The 26,782-nt window shown below is 47.0% G+C and overlaps 2 protein-coding genes and 1 long non-coding RNA gene across 6 annotated transcripts; 1 reads left to right on the forward strand and 2 right to left on the reverse strand.

The window, feature by feature from the left end:
• Positions 1 to 3,197: 3,197 nt before the first annotated feature.
• On the reverse strand, positions 3,198 to 5,596 carry RPL15 (ribosomal protein L15). Of its 2 annotated transcripts, none has more exons than XM_015104654.3 (4): positions 5,571 to 5,596; positions 4,977 to 5,159; positions 4,739 to 4,875; positions 3,198 to 3,552 (listed from the first exon to the last, which is right to left on the reverse strand). In XM_015104654.3, the coding sequence occupies exons 2-4, from the start codon at positions 5,146 to 5,148 to the stop codon at positions 3,247 to 3,249; spliced, it is 615 nt and encodes a 204-aa protein (XP_014960140.2). In that variant the 5' UTR covers positions 5,149 to 5,159; positions 5,571 to 5,596; the 3' UTR covers positions 3,198 to 3,246. The 2 variants fall into 2 exon arrangements, with proteins under 2 accessions (XP_014960140.2, XP_027818465.1); XM_027962664.2 differs by having other exon boundaries at positions 5,455 to 5,596.
• Positions 5,597 to 5,791: 195 nt separating this feature from the next.
• Positions 5,792 to 25,763, forward strand: NKIRAS1 (NFKB inhibitor interacting Ras like 1). 3 transcript variants are annotated; one of them, XM_042241347.2, is made up of 5 exons: positions 14,241 to 14,350; positions 16,213 to 16,338; positions 17,969 to 19,143; positions 19,994 to 20,235; positions 25,220 to 25,763. In XM_042241347.2, the coding sequence occupies exons 3-5, from the start codon at positions 19,092 to 19,094 to the stop codon at positions 25,460 to 25,462; spliced, it is 537 nt and encodes a 178-aa protein (XP_042097281.1). In that variant the 5' UTR covers positions 14,241 to 14,350; positions 16,213 to 16,338; positions 17,969 to 19,091; the 3' UTR covers positions 25,463 to 25,763. The 3 variants fall into 3 exon arrangements, with proteins under 3 accessions (XP_014960142.1, XP_014960141.1, XP_042097281.1); XM_015104656.4 differs by lacking the exons at positions 16,213 to 16,338; positions 17,969 to 19,143 and adding an exon at positions 5,792 to 5,855 and having other exon boundaries at positions 14,240 to 14,350; XM_015104655.4 differs by lacking the exons at positions 16,213 to 16,338; positions 17,969 to 19,143 and adding an exon at positions 5,792 to 5,851 and having other exon boundaries at positions 14,240 to 14,350.
• On the reverse strand, positions 10,765 to 25,224 carry LOC132658690 (uncharacterized). Its single transcript, XR_009598614.1, has 2 exons — positions 20,985 to 25,224; positions 10,765 to 20,562 (listed from the first exon to the last, which is right to left on the reverse strand). It is a non-coding gene; the product is annotated as an uncharacterized LOC132658690 (long non-coding RNA).
• Positions 25,764 to 26,782: the final 1,019 nt, after the last annotated feature.

The raw sequence follows: 26,782 nt of genomic DNA on the forward strand, positions 1-26,782 counted from the left end.
CTCAACATTCAGAAAACTAAGATCATGGCATCCGGTCCCATCACTTCATGGGAAATAGATGGGGAAACAATGGAAACAGTGACAGACTTTATTTTTGGGGCTCCAAAATCACTGCAGATGGTGACTGCAGCCATGAAATTAAAAGACGCTTACTCCTTGGAAGAAAAGTTATGACCAACCTAGACAGCACATTGAAAAGCAGAGACATTACTTTGCCGACTAAGGTCCGTCTAGTCAAGGCTATGGTTTTTCCAGTGGTCATGTATGGATGTGACTTGGACTGTGAAGAAAGCTGAGCGTCGAAGAATTGATGCTTTTGAACTGTGGTGTTGGAGAGGACTCTTCTTGAAGAGTCCCTGGGACTGCAAGGAGATCAAACTAGTCAATCAGTCCTGAATATTCACTGGAAGGAAATATTCAGGAAATATTTCAGGACATGACTGAGTGACTGAACTGATCCTGTTTACTGTCTAATTTTGCCTTTTCCAGAATGTGATATAGATGGAATCATACAGCAATATACACACTGTGTATTAACTCCACCACTCTGCTTCTAGGAATTAATCCTACAGATAAACAAAGATATATGCAAAAAACTTTTTATAAGAGACTGGAAAAAAAAGATATTCATCAGAGGGGCCACAGTAAACAGCTTATGGCACATCAATATGACAAATACTGTGCACTCATAAAAAAGAACAAGCGCTTGCTGAGCTGGTGTAGAATAAGCTCAGGTATGTTGCTGCTCACGCACTCGGTCGTGTCCATCTCTTTGCGACCCCATGGGCTGCAGCACGCCAAGCTTCCCTATCCTTCACCATCTCCCAGAGCTTGCTCAGATTCACGTCCATTGAGTGATACCTTCAGAGATATATAGCTACATGAAAAAAAAATCAACATGTATATAATAGCCTACCATTCAGGCAAAAAAGAAAAAATACATATATATTGTATTTATGAGTTACGTCCTGATGGGAAAAACCTACTGATCACACTACCTCCAGAATGGGAACTGGAGAGGCAGCGAGACTTCTACTGTAGTCTTTTTTGAATTTTCAGCCATGTCAGTGTATTACGTAACCAAACTTTAAACGTTTGAGAGGCTAGTAACTCAGAATGCCACTGGGCGACCTTGAACAGCTGCTTCCTGTCTGCTTCTTTAATGACAAGTCTCCATCTTCTGAAGTTGTAAAAATCCAACTGCCCTACTGCTGAAGAAAATCCTAATAATCAGTTGGGGTATACCTGAACCAACTGGTGATCTTTCCAATGGGTACAACTTATGGGGTTGTCAGGGAAAGCTTCTGGCGTGACATGTATCGCCTGATAAGCATTCCTGTAATACAGGCATTAGAAAGGGCCTTAAGTGCCTGAGAAACTGCCAGGAGAGTGGGATGAGCTATTACAGAATGAGGTCAGCAGTGAGACCACAGGGTGGGGGCAAGAAGACTGTGGAAGCTATTCAGGCTGTGATCTTAATATAGGGAACCCCGACCTTTGACCTCCCCTCCCCAAGTGACAACCCAGTTGGAAAAAAAGCTTTCAAACAAGCTTTTCTAATTCATGCAAGGACCAAAGTGCGAGAAAAACTAAGTGCATTTCCCCTGAAACTGTTTCTGCCATAATTTTGTTGTGTCTTCTTGCAGGTTGGTGTTAAAGCCTACCAGTATTAAATGACAAAAGATAACAGAAGGTCCATTTGTTTTGGTTTAATAGACATTTATTCTGTTATTATGTAATTGAACAACCTCTACATACAAAATATGGTTTCAGATTTTTTTGAGTTGGAACGAATTTGGCTCTTAAAAGGTTTTGCAAGCCTGTCTTCTGGAAATCACTTAAGTGGGCCTTTTTAAAGACCCTTGAAGAAAAAAAATTGGTTCAAGAAAACCAGCGATTAAATTTCAAAATCAAACTATTTATGAAGATAGCCAGCCAGAAGAGGGGTAATTCCTCTTCTGTATTTCCTACACTCAAATCCACCTTGGGAAACAGAAGCCTAGTCTACAGGGAGACGTGATGGAACAAGCAGAATGAGGTGGTAAGGGCAACCACAGCTGGTGGCCCAGCAAGTCTGGAACTGTGAGGCTGGTTTCAGCAGGGATAGGAACTGTAGACAACATGAAGTTGGAAGCCAGCTGAACTTGCACTGACACCAACGATGAGTTTTCTCAATAGCCTTTTAAGAATGGAGTGACTTGACCCTAAAGAATAGATTACACTTAGCAATGACACTTTTAAATATAACCACCCCAATTTTCCCCATCCCCTAATGTGGCTTAGAGTTCATGATGGTCACAAATACTTCAGAGAAAACATTTTAACTTTTTGATCCAAGCTTTTCCTGTCGTCTTACACTTGAAAGGGATCTGATGAACACCAAGCTCCCAATCCTAACATTACTACCTTACATACCTTAGGGCTAATTAACACCCCCTCTACACACACACTTATCTAATGTTCAATTTCCATCAGTTTTAATTGACACCAGTGTAAATACGACCATTTTGCACAAAGTTCCATATTCTACAGATCCCAAAGCCTGAATCAGGAGCTTTATATGAACTTCAGTGGTACCATGGGAGGCCAAGGCAATTTAATTTAGGTAAACCAGGATTTGATTCATTTGTCAGAACCCTCTTACAACAGGTCTATTCAATTCTCTTAAAAATGGTGGGATTACTTGCTTTTCCGAAGCAGCAGTTACACAAATGTAGTATTAGATTAAGCCTAAAAGTGGGCCCTAGTCAAAAATTTCGTTATTTTTCTGCATATGATCACGAGAAAGGATCAGGACACCCTTCACATTGCCAATGAAAATCCAACTGAAAACGTCCCTGCCAAACTCCATAAAACTGCAGAGCATTGCATCACCCCAATAAAGCCGCAGGTCTCACCACATGCATCAACAAATCTACAGGGTTAAGTTTCTGCACTCCTCTTTTACAGAATTTTACACCTATTGTACCAAACAGTACTTTAAACACAGACACAACTCCCTAATAAAGCAAAAACAAAGGCATTTCCCTTATTAAAAGCAAGATACACCATCACTTCATATACACTTTATATGTGTAAGTAACTTCAATAAGTCTCAAACATTATTGCACTTTCATAATTTGACAATGCATTCAATGAAGCAATCTGCAGACAACTAGTTTTACAAACAAATTAAAAAACACTTTTAAGCAGACAAGAACGTCCTAAATTGTTTATTAGGTAAGAACTTTACAGACATCACATATATTAGCGGTAGCGGTGGAGCTGGAGAGTATTGCGCCTTCTCCACGCTGCTCGGCGAGAGCCACCGATAGTGTGGTGGAACTTGTGGCCTTTGCCCAGGCCTCGGCTCTTTCTGCCTGCGGACGTCAGCCCCCGCATCTCCCGGTGCTTGTGAACTGGTCTGGTGATCCACTGGGTGTCAGGGTTTCTCCTGATAGCTTTATGGAATGGATCAATGAGGATAACCTCGAAGAATTTGTACGTAGAATCTTCACCAACCCAGTAGGAATTCAGGACCCTCAGGGCCCCACAGTGGCGGCCAGCGCGCTCCTAGGACAGGAAACAAAGGCCCAAGGTCAGCCTTCCACACATCCCAGTAACAAATTAGACAGCAATTCACTACACAAGAGACTAAAGCTTCTGAATTAAACTACCCAAATACTCAGCATCTCCCCACAGGAAGGCTTACTAGAAAATAACACAAACATGCTTATTTGAAACCTTTCTCTCACTACCTTCTTGCCAATTAAGGTGTGAATATGAATATCTACCTAACCAAACTTAGCATTCTACAACCCTGCACTTTTCTAGTACAACAGAAGGGTTAGCAAACTTAAGAGAATTCTGAAGGCTACAAAGGTCTCTTGTCTGGTCTTCTATGCCTTTTCTTTTAAAACAAAATACTTTTAGCTTATGGAGGGCAACAGGCCCATGTTGGCCAACCTCTTCAACAGGGCATAGCTTAATTTACTAGCCAAGAAAGACAATTCATAACCAGTAACACCTGGGGAAACTTCCTCTTTAAGATGTCCAATTGCCTATTTAAAGTTTTAGGCTCCACAGGTTCACATTAATTTATACGACCTATGAGAGAGTCCCAAATGAAAACTAAATTCTGGTAGCAACTCAGCTAGACTGCATGTTTGTGCTTACTGATCCCATGGACTGCAGTCCACCAGGTTCCTCCGTCCATGGGATTTTTCAGGCAAGAATACTGGAGAGGGTTGCCACTTCATCCTCCAGGGAATCTTCCCTTCCCAAGGATCAAACCCGCATCTCCTGCACTGCAGGCAGATTCTTTACCACTTAAGCTGGGAGGACGGTGGGGGGAGATGGGCAAGAAATCCGTTTCTGTATCATGTCAGAACTTAATTCCACCTGTGTATGTGTTAGAAAATGGGAATCCTATCATTACAAACCTAACTGGATGACACCTAACAATGTATTTCTCTTCTCCTTACAAAAGGCTTTATCTCCCCATGTGTCCAATTTAAATGTTGATGGGAGAGTTGTCTTTAAAAAAAAAATACTGCATCTATAAAGGTCTTGCACTTTTTTCCCTAAGTAGGTGTTGGAAAAGATTTACTGAGGTTAGCAAGAATAAAAATCACCAAGCCACATTTCAAACACAACACGGCTCACCTAGGTACAAATGAACCACCGAACAGCGGCCCAGATCCTTCTCCATCACCTCCAGGAGGTGACCAACACGCGCGCCACTCAAAAAGTCTCTTACCTCCGCAACCGACTGCAGGCTTCGAGCGAACTTGAGCTGGTTGACACCATGGTGCACAGGCTTGCCGTAGGTGGCACCTTTAGGAACTGGGCGTTTGCGGCCCCCGCGGCGCACACGGATCCGGTATATGACATAGCCTGTTTGAGTGGAGGACAGGGAGGCCGTGAGGGTGGAGGCCTCGGGACGGGTCTCCCACGCCGCCACCTCAGGCGCGCCCCCCGCCCCGCGGGCCCCTCACCTTGTTTGGCCTTGTAGCCCAGCCTGCGCGCCTTGTCGGGCCGGGTGGGGCGCGGGGCGCGGTGCAGCGCCGAGAGCTGGCGGTACTGCCAGCAGCGCACCCGCAGCAGGAAGCGCATCACGTCCGACTGCTTCTTCCTCCACAGCTCCTGGATGTACTTGTAGGCGCCCATGTCGGCTCACCCTGGGGACACGCGGATGTCAGCACGCGCGCCGTGGGCAGCCGCCCGCCTCAGCGCCCGCCGACACACGGCAGGCGCGGTGACGGCGCGGCGCGGGTCAAGACGCCTAGTCCTCCCGGCCCGCCGGCCTCGCTTTCGGACGCCCGAGGCCCGGCTTCCCGCACCTCAGCCCCCGCGCGTCCCTCTCCTCCGCGCCCCGGGCCCAGCTCGGGTCCGCGCCGCCATCACCGCATCCCCCCCAGCCCGCGCCGGGGGGCCGCCTTTCCGCGCCCGCGCTGCCTCGCGTCTCAATCGAACCCGCGCCGCGCAGAGGGCAGGAGAAACTCCCAGGACGTAGGGCCCCCAAGCCTGGATGGCCGACGTGAAGGCAGATCGGCGGCGGATGAGGCGGCGAATATCCTGACGCTGCCTACCTGATGGCTGCCGCCTGACGGAAAGGACTGAACCTTTCTCCCACAATCCCTTTGGCGCCCCGCACCCCCACGACAGCGAGCCGCCTTCCGGTGGAAAGCGGCGGTGGCGCAGGGCCTCATGGGATGTGTAGTTCCGGCAGCGAGCCGGTGGGCGGAGCTCGGCCAGGATTGGGCGCGACCTGCCTCAGGGTCCCGCCCCCTGCTGCCCGGGACGCGCGCCTGAGAGCCGGCGGCGAGCGTCCGCGGCGAGGTTCGGGCAGCCGGGCGTCTGCGGCCGAGAGGCAGGTTGGGGGCGGGGCTCCCGGGGCCGCGGCGCTCCCGGGCGGGTTTGCGGGGGGCTGCGGGCGCCCCCTCTCCCTGGACGGACGCGCGCACAGGCCGGGGGTCCCGCCGGGTGGGCCGCTGGAGGCGCGGGGGCTTCGCGGCGGCGGCCTCGCTCCTCCCGGAGCAGTTGGGGTCGCAGACCCCGCTCTGAGGGGTTTCCTCCAGATGGGGTTGCGGGGGCGCGGGGCCGGGACGGGGCCCGCCCGGGTGCGCTTTTCCTGCGTGCAGGTCTGGCCCTGGGTTTGCTCCGTCAGAACCATGGGTTTGGTGTTTGTTTTTTTTTTTTAACCTATTTATATGCCACAATCTGGTCGGCAGGTGCGAGCGTTTTCGGGGGTGGGGGGAAGCTGAGAAAATGCAGACCTTTTGTGTTGCGTTCTTCATTGACAGTTTATATACTGGCTTTTTTCGTTCTTTTTTTTTTTGCACCTCCAGAGTATCTTCATTTTAAAAATGAAGAGGTTTAACTCTTACACGTTCTAAGTTGAAATGGGGCGAAGGTGTAGGAGACCCCTTTGTCGTCTAAATTAACGGGTTTGGTTAGTTTCCAGCCCCATTTCCGATCTTGCTTGTTTTCTTCCCTAGTTGCAGTGGTACCCTTGTAAAAGCCCTGACAGGGACTTTGATTTATGAAATGCGTTGTCTGCGCCCTGCTGCTGGGAAGGTGGCTGGGGTCGTGGCAAAGATTCTAGCTTCTTGGAATAGGGCATTCAACATACATATGTTGTATTCTGTGGTAAGTGCTAAGGACAGACGTTGACGGGAGCGAAATGGTAGGGAGTATTGGGATGGGGGTAGAAATTTCGGCCAGAATCTTCAGGGTGACATTTGAGGAAAGGCTTGAGCCCCGGGCCCGATCTCAGTCAGAGGGAACAGTGCCAAGCTCGCGAGTACCTGCGTTAATAGAACAGCCGTGTGGCTGGAATCGAGCCACAGGGGAAACTAGCAAGCGACATCAAAGAGGTGGAGGTTCTTATGAGGATTGTGGGTTTGCAGACATTCTGAGATTGGAAACCGCTGGAAGGGTTTGAGCAGAAGGGTGACTTCATGTGACCTACATTTTAAAAAGGATCGTTTGGGGGAATTCTCTGGCTCTGCAGTGCTTTCAATGCTATGGCCCGGGTTCAGTCCCTGATTGGGGGGAATTATTAAAAGATCCCACAAGCAAGCGCAGCCGAAAAAAGAAAAGATCATTTGAGGCTAAAAGGAAGAAAGGAAAAAGTGGCCAGTTAGGAAGTTGTATTCATTTTCCTATTGTTGCTGAAACAAATTACAGCAACTTTACAGATTTAAAACGGTACACATTTGTTGTCTTACGGTTCTGTAGGTCAGAAATCTCACTAGGCTAAAATCGGGCTGTCTCTTGGGACTGTGTTTTCTTTTAGAGGCTCTAGGGGAGAATCCATTTCCTTTCTTTTCCAGCTTCTAAAGGCCACCTGCATTCTTTGGCTCCTTACTCCTTCATTGGCAAAACCAGCATTGTAGCATCTTCAAATCTCTGTCTCGCTTTCTGACCCTCTTGTCCCTCCTTGTAAAGACACTTGTGGTGATGTTGGGTCCACTCAGATAATCCGGGGTGATCTCCCCCTCTCAGGTTCTTAATTTAGTCACAACCTCAGAAGTCTTGTAACCCAGAAGTCCATGTAAAGTAGAATACTCACGGATTTGGGAAATATGACATGGGCATCTTTGAGAGACCGTGTGAGAGAAGATGGTGCCTTGGGCTACTTCATTAGTGATGGAGGTGCTAACTGGTCCAGCCATGGATGCATTCCAAAGGTAGAAGTCTCATTGATCAGATGCGGGGTGTGAGAAAGATTAGTCAAGAACTATTGATTGCAAAGTTGGAATCATCATTTGGAAAGAGGATTCTGGCAATGTGATTCAGTTCAGTTCAGTCGCTCAGTCATGTCCGACTCTTTGTGACCCCATGAATCGCAGCACCCTAGGCCTCCTGGTCCATCACCAACTCCCGGAGTTCACTCAAACTCACATCCATCGAGTCAGTGATGCCATCCAGCCATCTCATCCTCTGTCGTCCCCTTCTCCTCCTGCCCCCAATCCCTCCCAGCATCAGAGTCTTTTCCAATGAGTCAACTCTTCGCATGAGATGGCAAAGTACTGGAGTTTCAGCTTCAGCATCATTCCTTCCAAAGAAATCCCAGGGCTGATCTCCTTCAGAATGGACTGGTTGGATCTCCTTGCAGTCCAAGGGCCTCTCAAGAGTCTTCTCCAACACCACAATTCAAAAGCATCAATTCTTCGGCGCTCAGCTTTCTTCACAGTCCAACTCTCCCATCCATACATGACCACTGGAAAAACCATGTGATTAATGACTGCTAATTTCTTAATTAGGTTTTGCAGTTTTGTTTCTTAATTTGCAATGTCTCATGTAGTAATTTTGCAAGATTTGGGATGGTATTTTCAATTGATTTTGAAATCTCTGAGGGCAGTGATCGTTTCTGGTTTTGCCCTCTGCTTTATCCCTAATGCTTGTCATTATGGTAATCCTTCCGTAAATATTTACTGAATGAGTAGAAGAATGGTAAACCGGAATGTGCTTATTGTATTTACTATGTGTAATGTTGTTTGCAAAACTCTTAATATATATTTATGTAAATAAAATGTATTCATATATGGGTAAGTGGCAGTACTGCACACAATCCATTATGTTTACATGAACCAACGCGCAGGAGTAGAAATTTTCCTCCTGCTATGCTTACACGATAAGATCCATAACATCTCTTTATGAAGTCAACAGTGTTTCAGTGTTAATATTTTTCAGTTGCATAAAAAAGTTGTCTTTTACTTTAAAACTAGAATAATTTCCTTAAAACAGCGATACTCACAATTTCAGGTTGTCAGCTGTCTCTGATGGCTCTTCAAAGAGAATACTGACAGGGCTTTATTTTCAACAGAATGGATTAGATCACATTTTTATTCTCTAACCACATTATTGATCAGCCTGGAAGGCAAACCGATATGTATTTAAGACTATCAGATTTTGTCTGTTAAGCATATTTTCTTAGTCATTTATTAATCCATCAGAGTATCAGGGATGCATAGATCCCAGATTGAATTTTATTGTCCAGCAGTTTCTTAGGGTAGGAACTGTACAAGCATCCTTAGCTACCGCTTTTGGTGTTAACCTCGTGTTGACGTGGTTTCTGGGTAAGTAGTTTCCGCGCTCGTAACTTCAGAGCATTAGAAGGAGCCTTCGAGGTCAGCTGTCTACTCTGGAGCCTCTCAGACTTTCAAAACCTGGTTTTAGTAAGCGGCTTGGCCACCCCGTCTCTTCCTGTGACTCCCGGCCCATTTAGGGCATTGAAGATGACCTTTTATATTTGGAAGGAAATGGTGCGTATCTATTATGTTTGGGAATTATGAAATATTATAATGCTTAGAGAACTGAGCTTTTAGTAATTTTTGTTTGTAAATATGAGTATATATAAATAAGTGTGAGAACAGTTTCCTTGTACGTCATGAGAGTCCCTACCATCATGATCATGCATAAAAAATGAAGTGTTTTTGTGTGTATTTAATGTTACTCATTCAGAATCTGACCTTAGATGTTAATTTTTTTGAAGGATTCATACTTTTAAGGAATGAATTTTATAGCGGCATGGTTGATATGCTGCTGCTGCTGCTGCTAAGTCGCTTCAGTTGTGCGACTGCGACCCCATAGACGTCAGCCCACCAGGCTCCCCCGTCCCTGGGATTCTCCAGGCAAGAACACTGGGGTGGGTTGCCATTTCCTTCTCCAATGCATCAAAGTGAAAAGTGAAAGTGAAGTCGCTCAGTCCTGTCCGACTCTTAGCGACCCCACCAGTTTCAGGTGTACAACAGTGATTTGCAGTTTTAAATTATATTTGGCTATATTCCCTGTGCTGTATAGTGTAGCCTTATGACTTATTTATTTTACACACAGTAGCTTGTGCCTCAGAATTCATATTTTTTATCTGATGGTAAAGCAGGGCACTGATCTTCGGGTTTATGTAGTGTTATTGTTTTCCACGTGAAGACAACTAAGAACCTAGAACGTCTCAGGTGTGTTTTAAGGAATCACACTCTCATCTTTGTTTTTCTTTTGGTGGTATAAAATATTTATCATGATCTGTTCTGTTTTCTTTCTTTCCTAAAAAACCTTAAAGTCCTTATCTAGTGTTTGAATTACCTCATTTGCAGTTCCTTTTGTTGTTTGCCCTTAATGAAGTTTCCTCTGAGGTATTGAAATAACTAACTCCTGCAATTTCTTATACACAAATACAAAATAATGCATATTTTTAACATACTTTATCTGCTAGTCACAAGGGATTAAAGTACACTTTTAAAGCAGATAATTAAGACTACTTCCAAAGAGTCTCAGGAATATTTGACTTCTGGATTTCTCAGGAGTCTGTCGATTTCAGCATTTTTTCAGTTTTCTACAGTCCCTGGCACTCGTACCCGCCTCCCTTTCACAGAGTCTATTGTTGGTAATCATTGGTTTTTTTGTTTTTCTCTTAAAACAGCAGCTTCCCTCAACTACAGTACGTACCTACTCTTTTAAAGCACTTGAACTTTTTTTGAAGGTTGGCATAGTCTGTGATAATGGGGGACTTTTCTGGTTGAACAGTATAGGGAGAAGAAGTGAGGATTGGTATTTACAAATTCTGTGGGGCTGAGATGTTTTGGAGGAAGGGAAGTAACAATAGAAAACAGTAGAAAAATCAGAATTGAGATTCCAACGGCAACCTTTTCTGACAACAGAAGTAGTTTGTGCTGCCATCACTTTCTTGTTCTCTTCTCTCATAGTTAGGTGGCAACTTTCTTTAAATTTTAACCATTATTATTTTTAATAATTCTCACTTGGCATGCAAATCCCATTAAAAAAAGTTTATTTGGCTGCACCAGCTCTTAGTTGCAGTATGTGGGATCTTTAGTTGTGGTGTGTGGGTTCTAGTTCCCTGACCTGGGATCAAACCCAGGGCTCCTGCATTGGGAACACAGAGTCTTCACCACTAGACCACCAGGGAAGTCCCAGATTTTAACTAATATTAAAAACCCTTTGAAGGAAAGATTCAGTAGTATAACTTACAGAAGACCACAATATGGAGAGAGGGTAGAATCCTATGATAAAGGAAATGACATTAATCACAAATTCAGAAGGATCTGTAGAAAACCTTTTAATATAGGCCATAGCTGCTGACATAGGTGTTACCACACCATAGATGATTAGTGTTACACCAAACCCTGCCCTTATAAAGACAGACTGAGAATTTTTCTGTTGCAAGTACTCGGAAACTGAAAGTCCCCTATGAGAAGTGGTTCTCCTGGAAGTAGGTGATAAATATTCTTGGGAAGATTTCTCAGAAAGATTGCGAGCATGCCACCTGTTATATCACTTAAGTGATGATTATTCATCTACTGGTAAAATGTAACATCTCTGGAAATGAGCACTGTGTTATTACTGTACTATAATAATAGTAGCTTTGAAATATCTCATGTGATTCGCATTGTGGCTGACTTGGGTTATACATAGTTGTAGACTTTGACAATCTATGACAAAGGAAAGAATATATACAATGGAGGGGAAAAAAATTTCTTCCGTAAGTGGTGCTGGGAAAACTGGACAGTTGCATATAATAGAGTGAAATTAAAACATTCCCTAACACAGTATACAAAAATAAACTCTAAACAGACTAAAGATGCAAGATTGAAAACTATAAAACTCGTAGAGAACATAGGCAGAACGCTCTGACATAAATTTTAGCAGTGTTTGTTTGAATCTGTTTCCTAAGGCAAAGGAAACAAGAGCAAACATAAACAAATGGCACCTGTTTAAATCTGAAAGATTCTGCTCAGCAAAGAAAACCACGGACAAAATGAAAACAACGCACTGAATGGGAGAAAATATTTGCAAATAATATGACTGATAAGGGTTAATATCCAAAATACAACAATTCATTATCAAAAAACCCAAACAATCCAGTGTAAAAATGAGTGACGGATCTGAATAGACAGTTTTTCAAAGAAGACATACAGGTGGCCAATAGGCACATGAAAAGATGCTCAGCTTTTCTCATTCATCGTCAGAGAAATGCGAATCAGAACCCCAGTGAGAGAGCACCTCTTACCTGTCTGCATGGCTGTCTCCAGGAGGTCTCCGAAGAGCATGTGCTGCTGAGGAACTGGAGAAAAGAGGGCCCTCCTACACCGCTGATGGGAAGGTAAATTGGTGCAGCCTCTGTGGAGAACAGCCTAGCGGCTTCTCAAAGAACAAAGGACTAGCAAATGAGCCAGCATTGCCACTCCTGGGTTTACAGCCTAAGAAAACAAAACCACGCATTTGAAAAGGTACATGCGCCACAACGTTCACTGCAGCGTTATTTACAACAGCCGAAATACGGAAGCAACCAAAGCGGTCACCCACAGGTGGATGGATAAAGTAGACACGGTATGCGCACACACGATGGGATATTACTCAGCCATAAAAAGAATGGCATTTTGCCGTTTACCACAACACGGGTGGACCTGGAGCGTATGAAACGAGGACAAATACTGTATGTTACCACTTACACGTGGCATTAAAAAAAAAAAAACAGACTAGTGAATATAACAGAAAAGACGTGAACTCACAGATCCAGACGGCAAGCTAGTGGTTGCCATGGGGAGAAGGAAGCGGGAGGGGGGCGATGCAGGAGGAGGGGATTAAGAGGAACAACTGTTATACAACTCACATAAATACAATCTAAAAGGATATATTGTACAGTACAGGGAATATAGCCAAGTTAATAGTAACTGTTAATGGAGTATAATCCATAAACATTTCGAATCACTTTGTACACTTGAAGCTAATATTGGAAATCAGTTATGTGCCTTGTGCGTGCCCGGTTGTCTGACTCTGCAGCCCTGTGGACTATAGCCTGCCAGGCTCTTTGCGTGGAATTTCCCAGGCAAGAATACCACAGAGGGATCTTCCTGACTCGGATTGAACCCTCATCTCTCGTGTCTCCTACATTGTCAGGTGGATTCCTTACCACGAGTGCCACTTGGGAAAGCCCAAGGAAATCAGCTATACCTCAGTTTAAAAGAATCACAGACTGAGAAAGTAGAGAAGGCTGATGGAAAGTTCTTTCTCGCTTAGTGTTTTAGATCGTGGTTAAAAACGAGTGCTGTGGGACATGCGCATACAGAAAGCTGTTCGCGGGTCTCTCCGCGGATGCTTATTTGAACATTTTTGCTGTTTTCTGCCTTGAAGGAGTTGTGGCATGCCTTTTAAGTCAGAGTTACCGCATGTTCCACACTTCTGTTTTAGTCACTCAGTCATGTCCAACTCTTGTGACGTGGGATTTCCCAGGCAGGGACACTGGAGTAGGTTGCATTTCCTGCTCCAGGGGATCTTCCCAACCCAGGGACTGAACCCACGTCTCCTAGGGTGGCAAGTGGGTTCTTTAGCACGGAGCCCCCCGGGAAGCCCCTCCACACTTCTAGGTGAGAGAGCTGGAGGACGCGATGCTTAAGATTTGTGTTGGAAGGTGACAAAAGGCAGTGTGGGAGTCTGAATCCTCTCAGCAGGCTATTTTGATGTAGTTAATGAGTCTTTTTTCTGTTTCTGCCTTGTCTTCTGTTACCTTGCCTTCTGGAAAATTAAAAACAAACAAACAAACAAACAAAAAAAACCTTGAGGAAAATTCAATAAAATGTTACCTGATCTCTCTCTTCCTTGGATATTTGAGGCAGCAAAGAGGAATGAGTTTTCCTTTTATTTCAGTTTAAAGTGCCTGAGCAATTTTTCTAGCATGAAGAACCATGACTCAGAAAGAATTGTGACTAAGACAGCCCCAAATCCAGTGTCTCGCTCTCCTGAGAAAAGACTAATGTTGGCATTGATAGTGTTAATGCTTCTTTTAAAAAATGATGTCCATTCTCTATCCAAATTTTTATCTTCATGGCTCCTTAAAGTTTTACTTAAATGCTTGTTTCTCCAGGTAGACATTGATGAGCAGGCAGTCTTTCAAGGACTGGATTCACCTAGGATTCTATTTGGATTGCTGTAGACTTTAATACATACTGAAATAGTCTTTATATGTCTCTATTCTTTTTGAAACAAGCGTGTTTATACGTGTATTCTTGAGTTTCTCTAGGTCACCTCTGCAGGGATATTTATGGAACCATAGCGCTGATTGCTCTAAGGGGGCATGTGGGAACCAGGGAATGGGGTTTGGAAGAACAAACTTTACTCTCTATTTCTTTTTTATACCTGCAATACCCAGTATCCCCCTGTGTACATATTACTAATTACATTTAAACATAGAAACAGGAAAGGGCTTTTTTCTTTGAAAGGCCTTCTCTTCTCTTCACAGCCGTCTCTGAAGAGAAGATGGGAAAAGGCTGCAAGGTGGTGGTCTGTGGCTTGCTGTCTGTGGGGAAGACAGCAATCTTGGAGCAGCTCCTTTATGGGAACCATACTATTGGTAAGATTTTTTTCTCTAGTTTCTCTGTAGGCTCTGGGAACTGGTTGGGATCTTTGGTTGGCCGTGATGGCCTAGAGATGGGTGAGGTGTTGTCTAGAGGGGCCGGGAGGGTTGGAGAAGTCGACAGAGACGGAAGGGGGATGTTGGGGCAAGGAGAAAACGGTTCTATATTGTCGACATTCAAGAGTGCTCACACTTACTCTGTTAGAACAGGAGTTATAACAGGCAAGACAATGTTGTCTGTGGTTTCCAGTAGATTATTTACATCATGAATAGCAGTCTTGGAGTCACAGACCCACTGACTTCGGGATACATTGATCTCTCATTCTCATTTCATACACAACTTTCCAATACCGCTGAATGGGTTTTAAGAATGGAAGAGACAGCTGTTTGCTGCAGTATGACCTACTTTTTGAATTGGACTATCTCATTCATTTATCCATTCATTGAGTTAAAAATGTTCTGTACTTCCCCTGTGATCCAGGCTATGATGAGGCCTCTCTGGCTTTAAGGAGGTCACAGACAGAATGAAAGGAGGCTTCTCTTAGGTAGACTCATGGATCTTTGAAATGTTTGTCAGTGGCAAGAACTCTGGAGCACATTTCTATCTTATTTTTATTAACCATTTTGATGAGCTCTGATTCTCTTCTACCCTCCCGAAATAATATTTAACAACTTTAGTTAACTCCACATTCAGTTTTTTTACGATGCCTGTTTCAGAAATTCCGAAAACTTTTTGATTTCCCCAAAACCATAGCTCCTGTCATAAATGCTGCATTAATAGTTGTGAAATTTTTACCCTCAGATTCTAATTTGTACAAAAAAACAAATTATGCCCAAGGGGGAAAAAAGAAGCCCTTTATCCTGTCAAAACCCCCACAGCTTTTGTTTATGTAGACTATGTCTTGCGACATTTTTATTACATTAGAAATTAAAACTGAGGAAAATTTTAAATGTACTACTTAAAGAACAATAAATTTATTACATGCTAAGGGAACACATTTTTATGAAAAATAATTATATTTTCAAAAATAATTTAGTGACATGATTGTTGATTTACATTTCTGAAAATCGAATGTCCAGCCTAGTAGAAGGCGGCTGGATTATCATAAACGATTGTGTCTGCATTCAGCCTGCTGTTGTGTGTTGTTTTAGTTGAAATACATGAAGAACATCTGGCCTCACCCAAGTATGTGGTTGAAAAAGATAGCTTTGCAGATAGTTCAGGATTTGCTTTGGTATTTCACCAAAACTCGGTCATTGATGGTTACGCAGTGTGAACCCTGAAACCACATCAGTGAGCTTGTATTACATTAAAATCACATTGATCTGTCTTGCACATCAAATGGGTTTTTTACCCAAGCATGGTTTTTTATCATGAATGGGTCATTTGGAAAATACTGATTTTCCGAATAACATTTGTTAATGTCATCACCAGTGTCCTTGCTGTTGGGAGGCTATCAAGTTCATGCCAATGGATAGAATTCTCCTTTTTGCTTGAAAGCTCACAAATTTTATCATTAACCACACATACTGTCAGTTATTTTCCTTGGAACGATAGACTCTGCTTATTCATCTTTGAGAAAATGTCTGTCAGATACCCAAAAAACCCATGGCTTTTTGTGTGTCATTTCTTTAAAAAAGGAAGCCTAGTTCAGCTTGCAGCTCGGACACAAGAACTTTCCCTCCAGTCACATCATCGATTAAGCGAAATACTTAATGCAGACTTCCCATTAATCACGTAGAATACTGAAAAGATAAAGATACATGCTCAAAGATTGAGATTTAATAAATTTGGTAATTTTTGCTGCTTTATCAAGGATATTCTTAAATGAAATCGACTTTTTCTTTTTAAACTGCAGTAGGAGGTGGTGAGGAATGCAGCCACTAACACTGTAGATGCCCCTGCCTGAATTTGTACTAAGCCAACGCTGGTTTTACCCACCGTTACTTTTGCATCATCAGCAAATGTCAACATAGTGCAAAAGGTGAACGCCTTAGTATTGTTATGAAAGAGGCTTTGCCCGTGTTGTTGTGTTTGGTTGCTCACTCGTGTCTGACCCCTGGCCCGTGTGGGTTCCCTGGAAGGAGGCCTCGAGGGGTCTCTGGCAGACCCCACCTGGAGCTGCTGGCACCGTGGGTGTTCTCAGCTGAGCAGTGTCATGCCCGTGTCTCCTTCCTCTCTCTCTCTTTATGGAGGCTGACGTCTGCCCTGTCGGTCATTTCTTTAGTTTTGTTTATACCTTTCCCTAACTCTTATGCGTGTCCAGATGTTTCTGTTTTCTGTGAGGTCTGCTGTATCAGATAACCCCCCACCACACGCGCACACACACGCACACTTTTTGCTGAGACCTTCTGGAACCCAGCGTCCTCTGGGCCTGTTGCACAGTTTTTGCTGAGACCTTCTGGGACCCGGCGTCCTCTCGGCCTGTTGCACAGCTATCACCACAGGACTTCTCTTGGCTTCTTCTCTCTGGGTTTCAGTTCCTGTTTCTAGACCTTTTGTTATCTTTTGTTTACACCCTTCGTCTGCTGGAGCATATCTTCCAGTCCTTTCTTTGGGTGAAAAATGTTTCATGATGAAATGGGGCCTTGGGCGATGACAGCCTCAGACAGCCCTCTGTGCCTGGGCATAGTCGTAACCCTGGGGCATCCAAACTGTTTACTCCTGTCCCTGTGACTCTCTATGCTGGAGACGAGGCTTTGATCCCCGGGTCGGGAAGATCCCCTGGAGAGGGAAATGGCGACGCACCCCAGTGCTCTGGTCTGGAGAATCCCATGGACAGAGGAGCCCCGAGGGCTTCAGTCCATGGGGTCGCAGGGTCACACATGACTGAGCGCACACATGCTGAGGTGGTTTTCCGAATCTAACGTCTTCCTGTGATTACACGCTGTTTTCAAATGCTTTGGCCACACCGCATGGCGTGTGGGGTCTTAGTTCCTGACCAGGGATCGAACCCTCGCCCCCTGCGTTGCAAGCGCTGAGTCTTAAGCCACGGGACCTCCATGGAAGTCCCAGAACTCTTTTTTGGATGCTGGATCTTTTGGACGAACCCACTGATGTTTAAAATTTCTCCTCTCCTGTTTTCTGTCTCTCAGTGTTTGGTTCTACTTTATGGGAATTTTCCTCACTTTTATTTTTTAGCCCTTATATTCAGTTTTCATTTCTTAGTATCTTGTTCTTATTTCATGAATGCACTCTCTAAGTGTAATATTTGGTAGTTTTTGATTTGTTTTCTCCTCTTTGCATAGTCTCTTTCTTTCCAGGCGCTCTTTCCTGCTTTTTGGTTTCTTTCTCAGTGGTCTGGTAACCCTTGGTTGTCTGCTTAGTAATTAACAATGGCAAACTGAAAAGCTAATTTAAAGCTCTGAGCCCGTGGGTAGGATTCGTGACTTTGCTTCATTATAAGGTGACCTGGGTGGGGCGTTTGTCATTAATAGTTAACCTGAGAGGTTAGCATATTTAGGATTTTCAACTTTTTCAGTGGTCAGATTCCCCAGATTCCTCTGCCTAGAGGGTGAAGAGCTGGCCCCAAGTTGGGAGCAGGCTACTGGCTTGCCTGTTTCCACTCTGCCCTCTGTTTGCCATCCCAGCAGCCTCTATTCTGTCCTTTCCAGGAGTGCAGCTTGGTCTCCCGCTGGGACAGGGCAGCGTGGAGTGGGAGTGGGAGAGGCGATCCGGAGAGCTGGCGAGGAGTCTGGCTTCACACGGCTTATAGGATGAGAGAAGCTCAAAAGGTCTAAGCTTAATGGGAGGAAGGGAAGCAGACTGGCTTTTGGTGGAGAAAACATTCACCGTGACCAAAGTCTTGGTAGTTTTTGTTTTAACATTTTTTTGTAATCAAAGCCCTGCCAAATTTGTGTCTTCATGGACTTCCCGTCACACTAGTCATGGAAATTCAGAGTGTTCATCTTCTCATCTTAACCTCCTTGTCAGCAAACCGTTGTTGAATACTTGCCATGTACACTGAATGGGTGTTTCTCTCAAGGAAGTTACGGATGAGTTGCAGAGACAAAATGCACACCGATGGAGCAGAGTAAGATGCCTGTAAGGCTGATCATTCCCGGGAGCAGGGGGTTGAAACTGGGGCGCCAGGCGTGAGCTCACTCACTCACTCATTCATTCCACTCAGATGATCTCTGAGGACTTTCTACGTCCGTAAGTCGATTTGTTGGTCCTCAGAACTAGAGAGAGATTAGCCACAGCCCTGGCTCTGGAGGAGTTTACCCTCCACTTTCTGAGGGGACAGATATGAAAAGATGGACGGGTGAAATGGTCTTACTTGTGCAAGACACAGGAAGCGCAGGATGGAGAATAGAGGATAATCCAAAGAAAACCTACAGAGCTGACATTTCAGCAGAGTCTGGAGAGGATGAGCTGTTGATAGTGGTTCAGGAGAAGGGCACAAGGCAGGGGAGTGGGAGCAGGTGGTGGGCTGAGCAGAGACCGTAGCAGTCAAGGGGCTGGTTTGGGAGCATATTCACCCATACTTCCATCCGTGTGCACCAGGCTCCCCTGGAGGCCCAGTCGGTAAAGAGTCTGCCTGCAATGCGGGAGACCTGGGTTTGATCCCTGGGCTGGGAAGATCTGCTGGAGGAGGAAATGGCAGCCCATTCCAGAATTCTTGCCTGGAGAATCCCATGGACAGAGGAGCCTGGTGGGCTACAGCCCATGGGGTCACACAGAGTCGGACATGACTGAGTGACTAACTTTCACCCATACTTCCTTCATTGAGAGAGAATGCTTGGCACTGAACCGATGGATGGCAATCACCGGACAAATCAGGGAGGAGGTACAGGTGTGGGCGGAAGGGTAACAAGTCTTTGTTAGTGTGAAGGACATGGAAGACGCCACACAAAAGTGCACAGTAGGTACTTGGGAACTAAGGCCTGGTGCTTAGACGCAGACTGGGCATGCACAGTTTTGAGTCCTTTAAGCAGACCCTGGAAATAGTGGAAGTTGTGCAGAGAAAAGTCAAGATTACCCAAGTCCTGTCCTTGACTCTGATGAAGGAAACAGGGCTGCTTAGCTGTTGAAACTACTTTAAAAACCAGACTTTAATTACCATTTTAGATGTTAAGTTCTCTGCCTCTTGTAAGTTACTTTTTAAAAACAAGTAATAGTAAACCTCATTGCCAAATTTTTATCTTTTATTCCTATATAGAAATATGTATTATACATATATATATATCTTTTTATCTTTTATTCCTAAGTATTCCTATATGGAAAAAAGAATCTTAACTACTTTTCATTTTAAATAAGTTAGTAAGTGGAAATATGATTCTTTGGTATAGTGAATAAGGAACCTAGAAAGCCAACTTGTATACAACAACAAAATACTCAAAAATTGGTAGAGTTGTCCAAAAACTAATAGCTTTTTTAAAAAATGGAGGTAAAGTTGAGACACCATTCTTCGTTTCAGATGACTAACGCAGCGATTTCATATTGGTATATACAAAAGTAATTTCCGGGGACTTCCCTGGTGGTCCGGCGGTTGTGACTCCACCTTCTGGTGCAGGGGCTGCGAGTTCAGTCCCTGGCCAGGGAGCTGAGATTCTGTGCGCTAGGCAGCCAAAAAGCAGAGGCAGTGTGGTAACAGGTGCAGGAAAGGCTTAAAAGAGAATGACTGGCCTCTCGCCCAGGACTGGGGGACTGCGAGACGCTGGAGGACGTGTACATGGCGTCGGTGGAAACGGACCGGGGCGTCAAGGAGCAGCTGCACCTGTACGACACCCGAGGCCTGCAGGAAGGCGTGGAGCTGCCGAAGCACTATTTCTCATTTGCAGACGGCTTTGTTCTTGTGTACAGTGTGAATAACCTTGAATCCTTTCAAAGAGTGGAGCTTCTGAAGAAGGAAATTGATAAGTTCAAAGATAAAAAAGAGGTAAGTGGGGCTGTTAAAAAAAAAAAAGCAACTGTGAATTCTGTTTAAATTGTAGCATGGACTTCCGGGCAATTAAAATGTTTTAAAAGCATTCAGTTGTATTCATAATATCTGTAATCGTCATGACTTTTTTTTCTTAGCCCAGGAAATACAGGATTGACTGGGTTCAACCAGGACCAGCACTTGGCTCTGCCTTTGCTTGTTTCCATGTAAAATTGAACTTTAATGACTCCATGTCTCACATACATAGTTCATTTCACATCATTTGGGACCAGTGTTTCCTAGGGCTTTTTATTGTTTCCTTGGATAAATAGGATTGTCTTCAGCCTTGGGAAAAGAAAGGAAAGAAATGGAAAAAATGAATAATTACTGGGTTCTATTGATGTACCACTTGAAAATAAGCTCTTCCTATGGTCTGTGGAGCCCTTGGTGATCTGGCCCGTGTCCGTTCCTCTGTCCCTGTACCCCAGGGCCGCGCCAGGGGCCTGCTTTCTGCACACTTCTTCAGTGGGATGGTCCTGTCCCCTTGGCAGTCCTCCTCAGCCACTGGCTCCCCGCCTGGAGCTCTCTTGTTGCAGGCTTTCTCCTGGTCAAGCACCTTTTCAGTGCTTAGGGAACCATGTCATGAACCTGTTAACACCACTGGATGGTCTTAACCTAATTTTTACATATTTTTGCATGTCAGACTTTTAATTTTGAGATGATTATTGATTCACGTGCAATTTTAAGAAACAGCAGAGATCTCTCACCAGTTTCCCCCAGTGCTGGTAACACCCTGCAAAACTATTGTAGAACAGGGCCTCCTGCTGGCTCAGTGGTCAAGAATCTGCCTGAAATGGCAGGAGACACGGGTTTGATCCCTGAGTCGGGAAGATCCCCTGAAGAAGGAAACGGTAAGCCACTCCAGTATTCTCGCCTGCAGAATTTCGTGGAGAGCCTGGTGGGCTGCAAATAACGGGGTCAGAGAGTCAGAAACGACTTAGTGACTAAACGCCAGCAGCAGCGTGGCAGATGACACAGCCGAGACCCTGACGCTGACACAGCTGGGGGCCTTCCCAGCACTGCAGGGGTCCCTCAGGAGAAGGAGACGGCAACCCACTCCAGTGCTCTTGCCTAGAGAATCCCAGGGACAGAGGAGCCTGGTGGGCTGCCGTCTGCGGGGTCGCAGACTTAGCATGACGCGACTTAGCATGCGTGCAGGCACTGGGGAAGGCGATGGCACCCCGCTCCAGTGCTCTTGCCTGGAAAGTCCCATGGACGGAGGAGCCTGGTAGGCTGCAGTCCATGGGGACACTGAGGGTCGGACACGCCTGAGCGACTTCACTTTCACTTTTCACTTTAATGCATTGGAGAAGGACATGGCAACCCACTCCAGTGTTCTTGCCTGCAGAATCCCAAGGACGGGGGAGCCTGGTGGGCTGCCGTCTCTGGGGTCGCACAGTCGGAGACGACTGAAGCGACTTGGCAGCAGCGGCAGGACCTCTTGTGTCCACACGCATTCCCTGCCCAGCCCTCCCTCCTTAGTCACTGGCTCACCTGTTCTCCATTTCTGTAACCTTGTCATTTCAAGAATGCTGACATAGGTGGGACTGTAGTGTGTCACACACTGCTGTGCGGCGGGACCCTGTTTCTCCGATCTGACCCCGCCCCCGCGCCCCGCCGTCTCCACTGACCGCCGCAGGTCTGTTCCCCGAGTCTCCTCCTGTGTCAGGTCAGCTGTGTCATACTTTAGATTTCACATGTAAGTGATTTCCTGTGGTATGTGTCTTCTTCAGACTGCAGTTATGACAGTCTCTAGGTGCATCCATGTTGCTACGGATGGCATTACTTTGTTCTTTTTTATCGTTTATTCCTGCCCGCGCTGGGCCTTGCTGCTGCCGGGTGGCTGTCGTCGCCGCGAGCCGAGCCGCTCTGCAGTTGCGGCGCGGCCTGCTCACTGCGCTTCTCCTCCTGCGGAGCCGGCTCGGGCGCGCGGGCCTAGCTGCTCTGCGGCGGGTGGGATTTGCCTGGGTCGGGGGTGGGACGCGTGTCTCCTGCGTGGCAGGCGGGCTGTACCGCCGAGCCGCCAGGGAAGCCCGTCTACAGACTTCTTAGTGACAGCCCTTCTGCCTGGGCGAGGTGGTAGCTCCGTGTAGACGAGTTTGGACAGTTTCCCGGGCTGTGGGCGGCACTGTTCTGGTGAGGGGCTGGGGACACAGGAGACAATGGAAGTCCCTGCTCCCACAGAGCTGCTGGCGGGAGGCGGGCGGCCACGCGGGAAGGCCTCCCTGCGGGGACTGCTCGCTGAGATCCGGGACGTGAGGGGCGCCAGGCCGGCCTCCAGAGGGGCTGCTCCGGGAGGCGGGGATGGGGGGTGCTGGCGGGCGGGCGGGAGGCGAGGGTGGCGGCAAAGGGAGGGCAGGGTGTAGCCTGGGTTAGATGACTTATTTTCATGTTTGTTTTTAAGAAAATGAATGTTTGCGCATGGTTCATAAATAAAAAGTGTACATCAAAAGGACTCCAGTGAACTCTGGTTCCCACCTGTCCTCAGCCATCCATTTCTGGCACCCAAGTGTGTTTTTTAATATTTTCCCACCTTCCTAGTCGAGGGGCACCCTTGCAGTCTCTGCATATAAATACAAGCAAATAGAAATGCACATATTTTTTCTTAGTCTTCTCTGTTATGCCTGAGGTGGCTTATGGTTCTACGCCTTGCATTTTTCATGTAATACACCTTGGAGTCCTTCCCTAGGAGGACTCAGGATTCCTTTTTTTTTTTTTTAAGCTTGCCTCGTATTCATTGCGTGACTATAGATGTATCATATGTAACCAGCCTCCGGTGGCTGGACACGGGTCACCTCGGGTCACGTGCTGTTATGAACCATGCTACAGTGACTAGTCTTAGACTTTTATTATTTTGCACATGCACTTTAGCAGATAGTTGAAGACCCACCAGCACAAGTTAGGAGCTTGAGTCGAGGGTGAAGACGGTGCAGAGTTGCCCGCTGTAGGGAGACAGTGAAAGCGCCCGTTGTGCAGTCTTGACAACCCTGTGCCTAAATGTCTGGATTTCGTGCCTCTTCTAGGTGAAGGGTGTCTTCGTAGCTTCGTTTTTCCTTCATGTGAAGGAAGTTGAACTTCCTTTTGACTTAGTTTTAAACTGACCGCTCTATGCTGACTCTGACCGTGGGGGACAAGGTGCGAAGCCGCGTTTAGTCCCATAGCTCGCTCTCAAGCACACTGACCTTTAGTGGTTAGCGCTGAGACCGCGGCGGAGGAGTCTGCACAGGAAGTGGCCTCTGAAGCTGGAGCAAGACAAGGGATGAGGGCAGAGAGACCGGAAGGCAAGTGAAGTCGGCGCTTGAAAAAGGAGGGAGTGACCAGGCTGTTAGATGCTGAAGGCAGATCAACAAAGTCAAGTCGTGTTTAAACGCGGAGCACCTCAAAGTCTGCTGGACCGGCTGTGAGGGAGCTGAGCACAGCAAACAGCTCAAGAGCCTGGAGTCAGAGGGTAGGTGTCCTGTCCCATAGACGGGGCAGGGCTTCCCAGGGGCGCAAGAACCTAGTCAAGAACCCGCCTGCCAGTGCAGGAGACCCGGGTTCGATCCCTGGGTGGGGAAGATCCCCTGGAGAAGGACATGGCAGCCCTCTGCAGCATTCTTGCCTGGAGAACCCCATGGACAGAGGAGCCTGGCAGGCTACCGTCCGTGGGGTCGCAAGAGAGTCAGGACTGAAACGACTTGGCACACAGCGCAGAGGGAGACGGGGGCTGGAGAAGGATGTTGGGAGGGTTTCTCAGGTGAGACAGTTGTTTGTGTGCGGGATGGCGCAGCGGAGGGGTGCAGCAGCGAGGGGACGGTTGGTGGAGCGACACCTGATCCAGAGGGTGCACGTGGGCTTAGAGGATGCGGAGGGCTGTTAGGTGCGGTGGTGGAAGTACACTTGCTTCTGGCTTCTGAAGCGTGCCGACGGGTCATCCGCCCGACTGAAGGCATCCCGCCGGGGGGGGGGGGGGGCGTGTGGGGTGACCAGGGGCCGCAGAGCGGCGGGGACGGGGCAGGGGCGGCGCGCAGCCGAGGGGACCCCCTCCCCGCCGGCACCGCAGGGCAGGGCCTGTCCCACTGGCCGCAGGGGAGGCCTCTGTGCAGACGCCGGCCGCGGGGGCGTCTGCGGGCAAAGCGCGCCGCCTCTGCAGTCGGGAAGAGCCGGCGACAAGGATCGGCGCAGGTGAAGCTGGGCGGGGGTAGCAGCGGCCGGGAGGGCGGCTCCTGCTGAGAAGCAGGCGTCACAGGCCGGCCAGAGCGCCTCTGAAGGCGGGGCGGCCCGGGGCTCCGGGCTGTGGCCCCGCCGCCTCCCCACCTCCGGCTTGAGTCAGCTTGGCGGGCCTCTCAACACCCGGATGCCGCTTCCTCCCCGCGGCTTTGGCTGCCCTGTGACTGCTGCCTGCGTCGGCCGAGTGTGCCCAGCGTGGCGAGTGTTCCACTGAGAGAAGGCTCGCTCGCCCTGCCTTTAACGCAGTGTTCCCGTTGGGGCACGCGCTCAGCAGGTACTTCAGTGCCTGCCTCAGGCGCTTTGCTGTGATTTGAACGTGAGTGGAGAGTCAGCTCCCCCGGGTGCAGACCTCTCCTGGCTCCGGGCGCCCTGTTGTGTTTTCAAGGACATCTCACCCATTTCCCAGACAGCAGGTAAGAGCTAAAGTGAAACGCGGGCACGCTCCAGTCAGACTGTTATCTGTACCCCAGGCAGCAATCTCCCGTCTCCCTTCCATTCACACCCCAGGTTATTTCACAGGTTACAGCGTCTCACAGCAGCCGGTTGAGCATTCCTGTTTTTAACAAAATGCACAAAGAAAGCGGTGAGGTGCTGCCCTGCCGTCTTACCACGCAGGTCACGTCTGAGAAGCAGCTCAGATAAAGCGGCTTGTTACACGGCACAGTCTTCCTTCTCCGTTTGGTCTAGGAGCTGGCGCTGCAGTGTGTGACCTTCCCCTCCGTCCCTCCTCCAGGTGGCGATCGTTGTTCTAGGGAACAAAATCGACCTTTCGGAGCAGAGACAGGTGGACGCCGAGGTGGCCCAGCAGTGGGCCAGGAGCGAGAAGGTGCGCCTGTGGGAGGTGACAGTCACCGACCGCAAGACCCTCATCGAGCCCTTCACCCTGCTGGCCAGCAAGCTCTCGCAGCCCCAGAGCAAATCCAGCTTCCCTCTGCCCGGCAGGAAGAGCAAAGGCAACTCGAGCGCGGAGAACTAGAGCTTGAGGCGCGCCAGCGCCCTTCAGTCGGGACTGTCTCTAGGTGTCTGTGAACGTGTTCAAGCCAGGCCGTTTGCGCCTGCCTTGGTTCCTAAGAAACCTCTGATGCACTTTCACTTATCATCAAGTTACTCGGGCCAAGTTGTATTGCCTGATTTTAAATCATGCATTTGCACCCTCCTTGTTTGAAACTTGTCCCTGAATCGAGCACCTGTGCTATTTACATCACATTGTACTTGAATAAAGCCCGGCTGTATGCAGGTGACTGAGTAGCTCTACTCACCTTTAACCTTTCTCAGAAGCGGTCATCCTGTGTCACTTTATGCAGACTTCTCGTCGTCTCATGTCTAGGGCTCTAAAACGACACCTCACATGTGTCCAGATTGGATCACAGACAGTAAACTACTGGAGTACTGAGTTAAGCTAAACTTCATCTGGTGGAGATCTTGCTAAAACAGAACAAAGTGTATGATTTAACTTTGTTGAGGTTGTTTAGCGTGAATTGAGTAGGAGGTGTAAATACGTTCAAACTGGTTCTTCCTTCTTTAGGAAGCTGCTAAACACTAGTAAAGCTTCCACTGTGAACAAGTCACAGTTACCTAACTACTTGGAAGTAAGCAGCAAGCCAGTCAGTCATTTCAACCACGAAAGCAGTTAACTATTGGTTTTAAATGTGAGATAAGTGGCCCAACAACAACAAAATAGTAATTTAAAAGGTCTAGTAAACAGTAGTTATCTTGAATACTTTCAAGATGATGAACTTCAGTGAATTTAAACTCAGTTGGCTGTTAAGTGACTGCAAGGCAAGAACTACGGCATATAAGATACAAAACTTCCATGCTGGCAGCACTGGCCGATTTATAATTAATATTTCTCATCACCTTGTTTTGGTTAAAGAACTATCACTCAGACGGTTAAATCATTCCCTGCCTTCTCTCGTAGTTACTGAGTGTTGAACCTGTAGGTTTTTTTTTTTTTTTTCCAAACACAGATAAATACTTTTACAATTACTTAAAGCTGAGATGGTAAAGAACCCACCTGTAATGTGGGAGACCTGGGTTCAATCCCTGGATCGGAAAGATCCCCTGGAGACTGGAAAGGCTACCCACTGCAGTATTATTCTTGCCTGGAGAATCCCACAGACAGAGGAGCCTGATGGGACACAGCTCATGGGTCACAGAGAATCAAACTGAGCAACTAAGCACAGCACACAGTATTTATAAGGAATATATGGGGGTGGGGGGCTTTCCCTGGTGGTCCAGTGGTTAAGACTCCATGCTCCTCCATGCAGGGGGCAAGGTTCAAGTTCAGGAACTAAGA

The sequence above is a fragment of the Ovis aries genome, chromosome 26 (assembly GCF_016772045.2).
Source record: "Ovis aries strain OAR_USU_Benz2616 breed Rambouillet chromosome 26, ARS-UI_Ramb_v3.0, whole genome shotgun sequence".
In the NCBI taxonomy this organism is placed as follows: domain Eukaryota; kingdom Metazoa; phylum Chordata; class Mammalia; order Artiodactyla; family Bovidae; genus Ovis; species Ovis aries.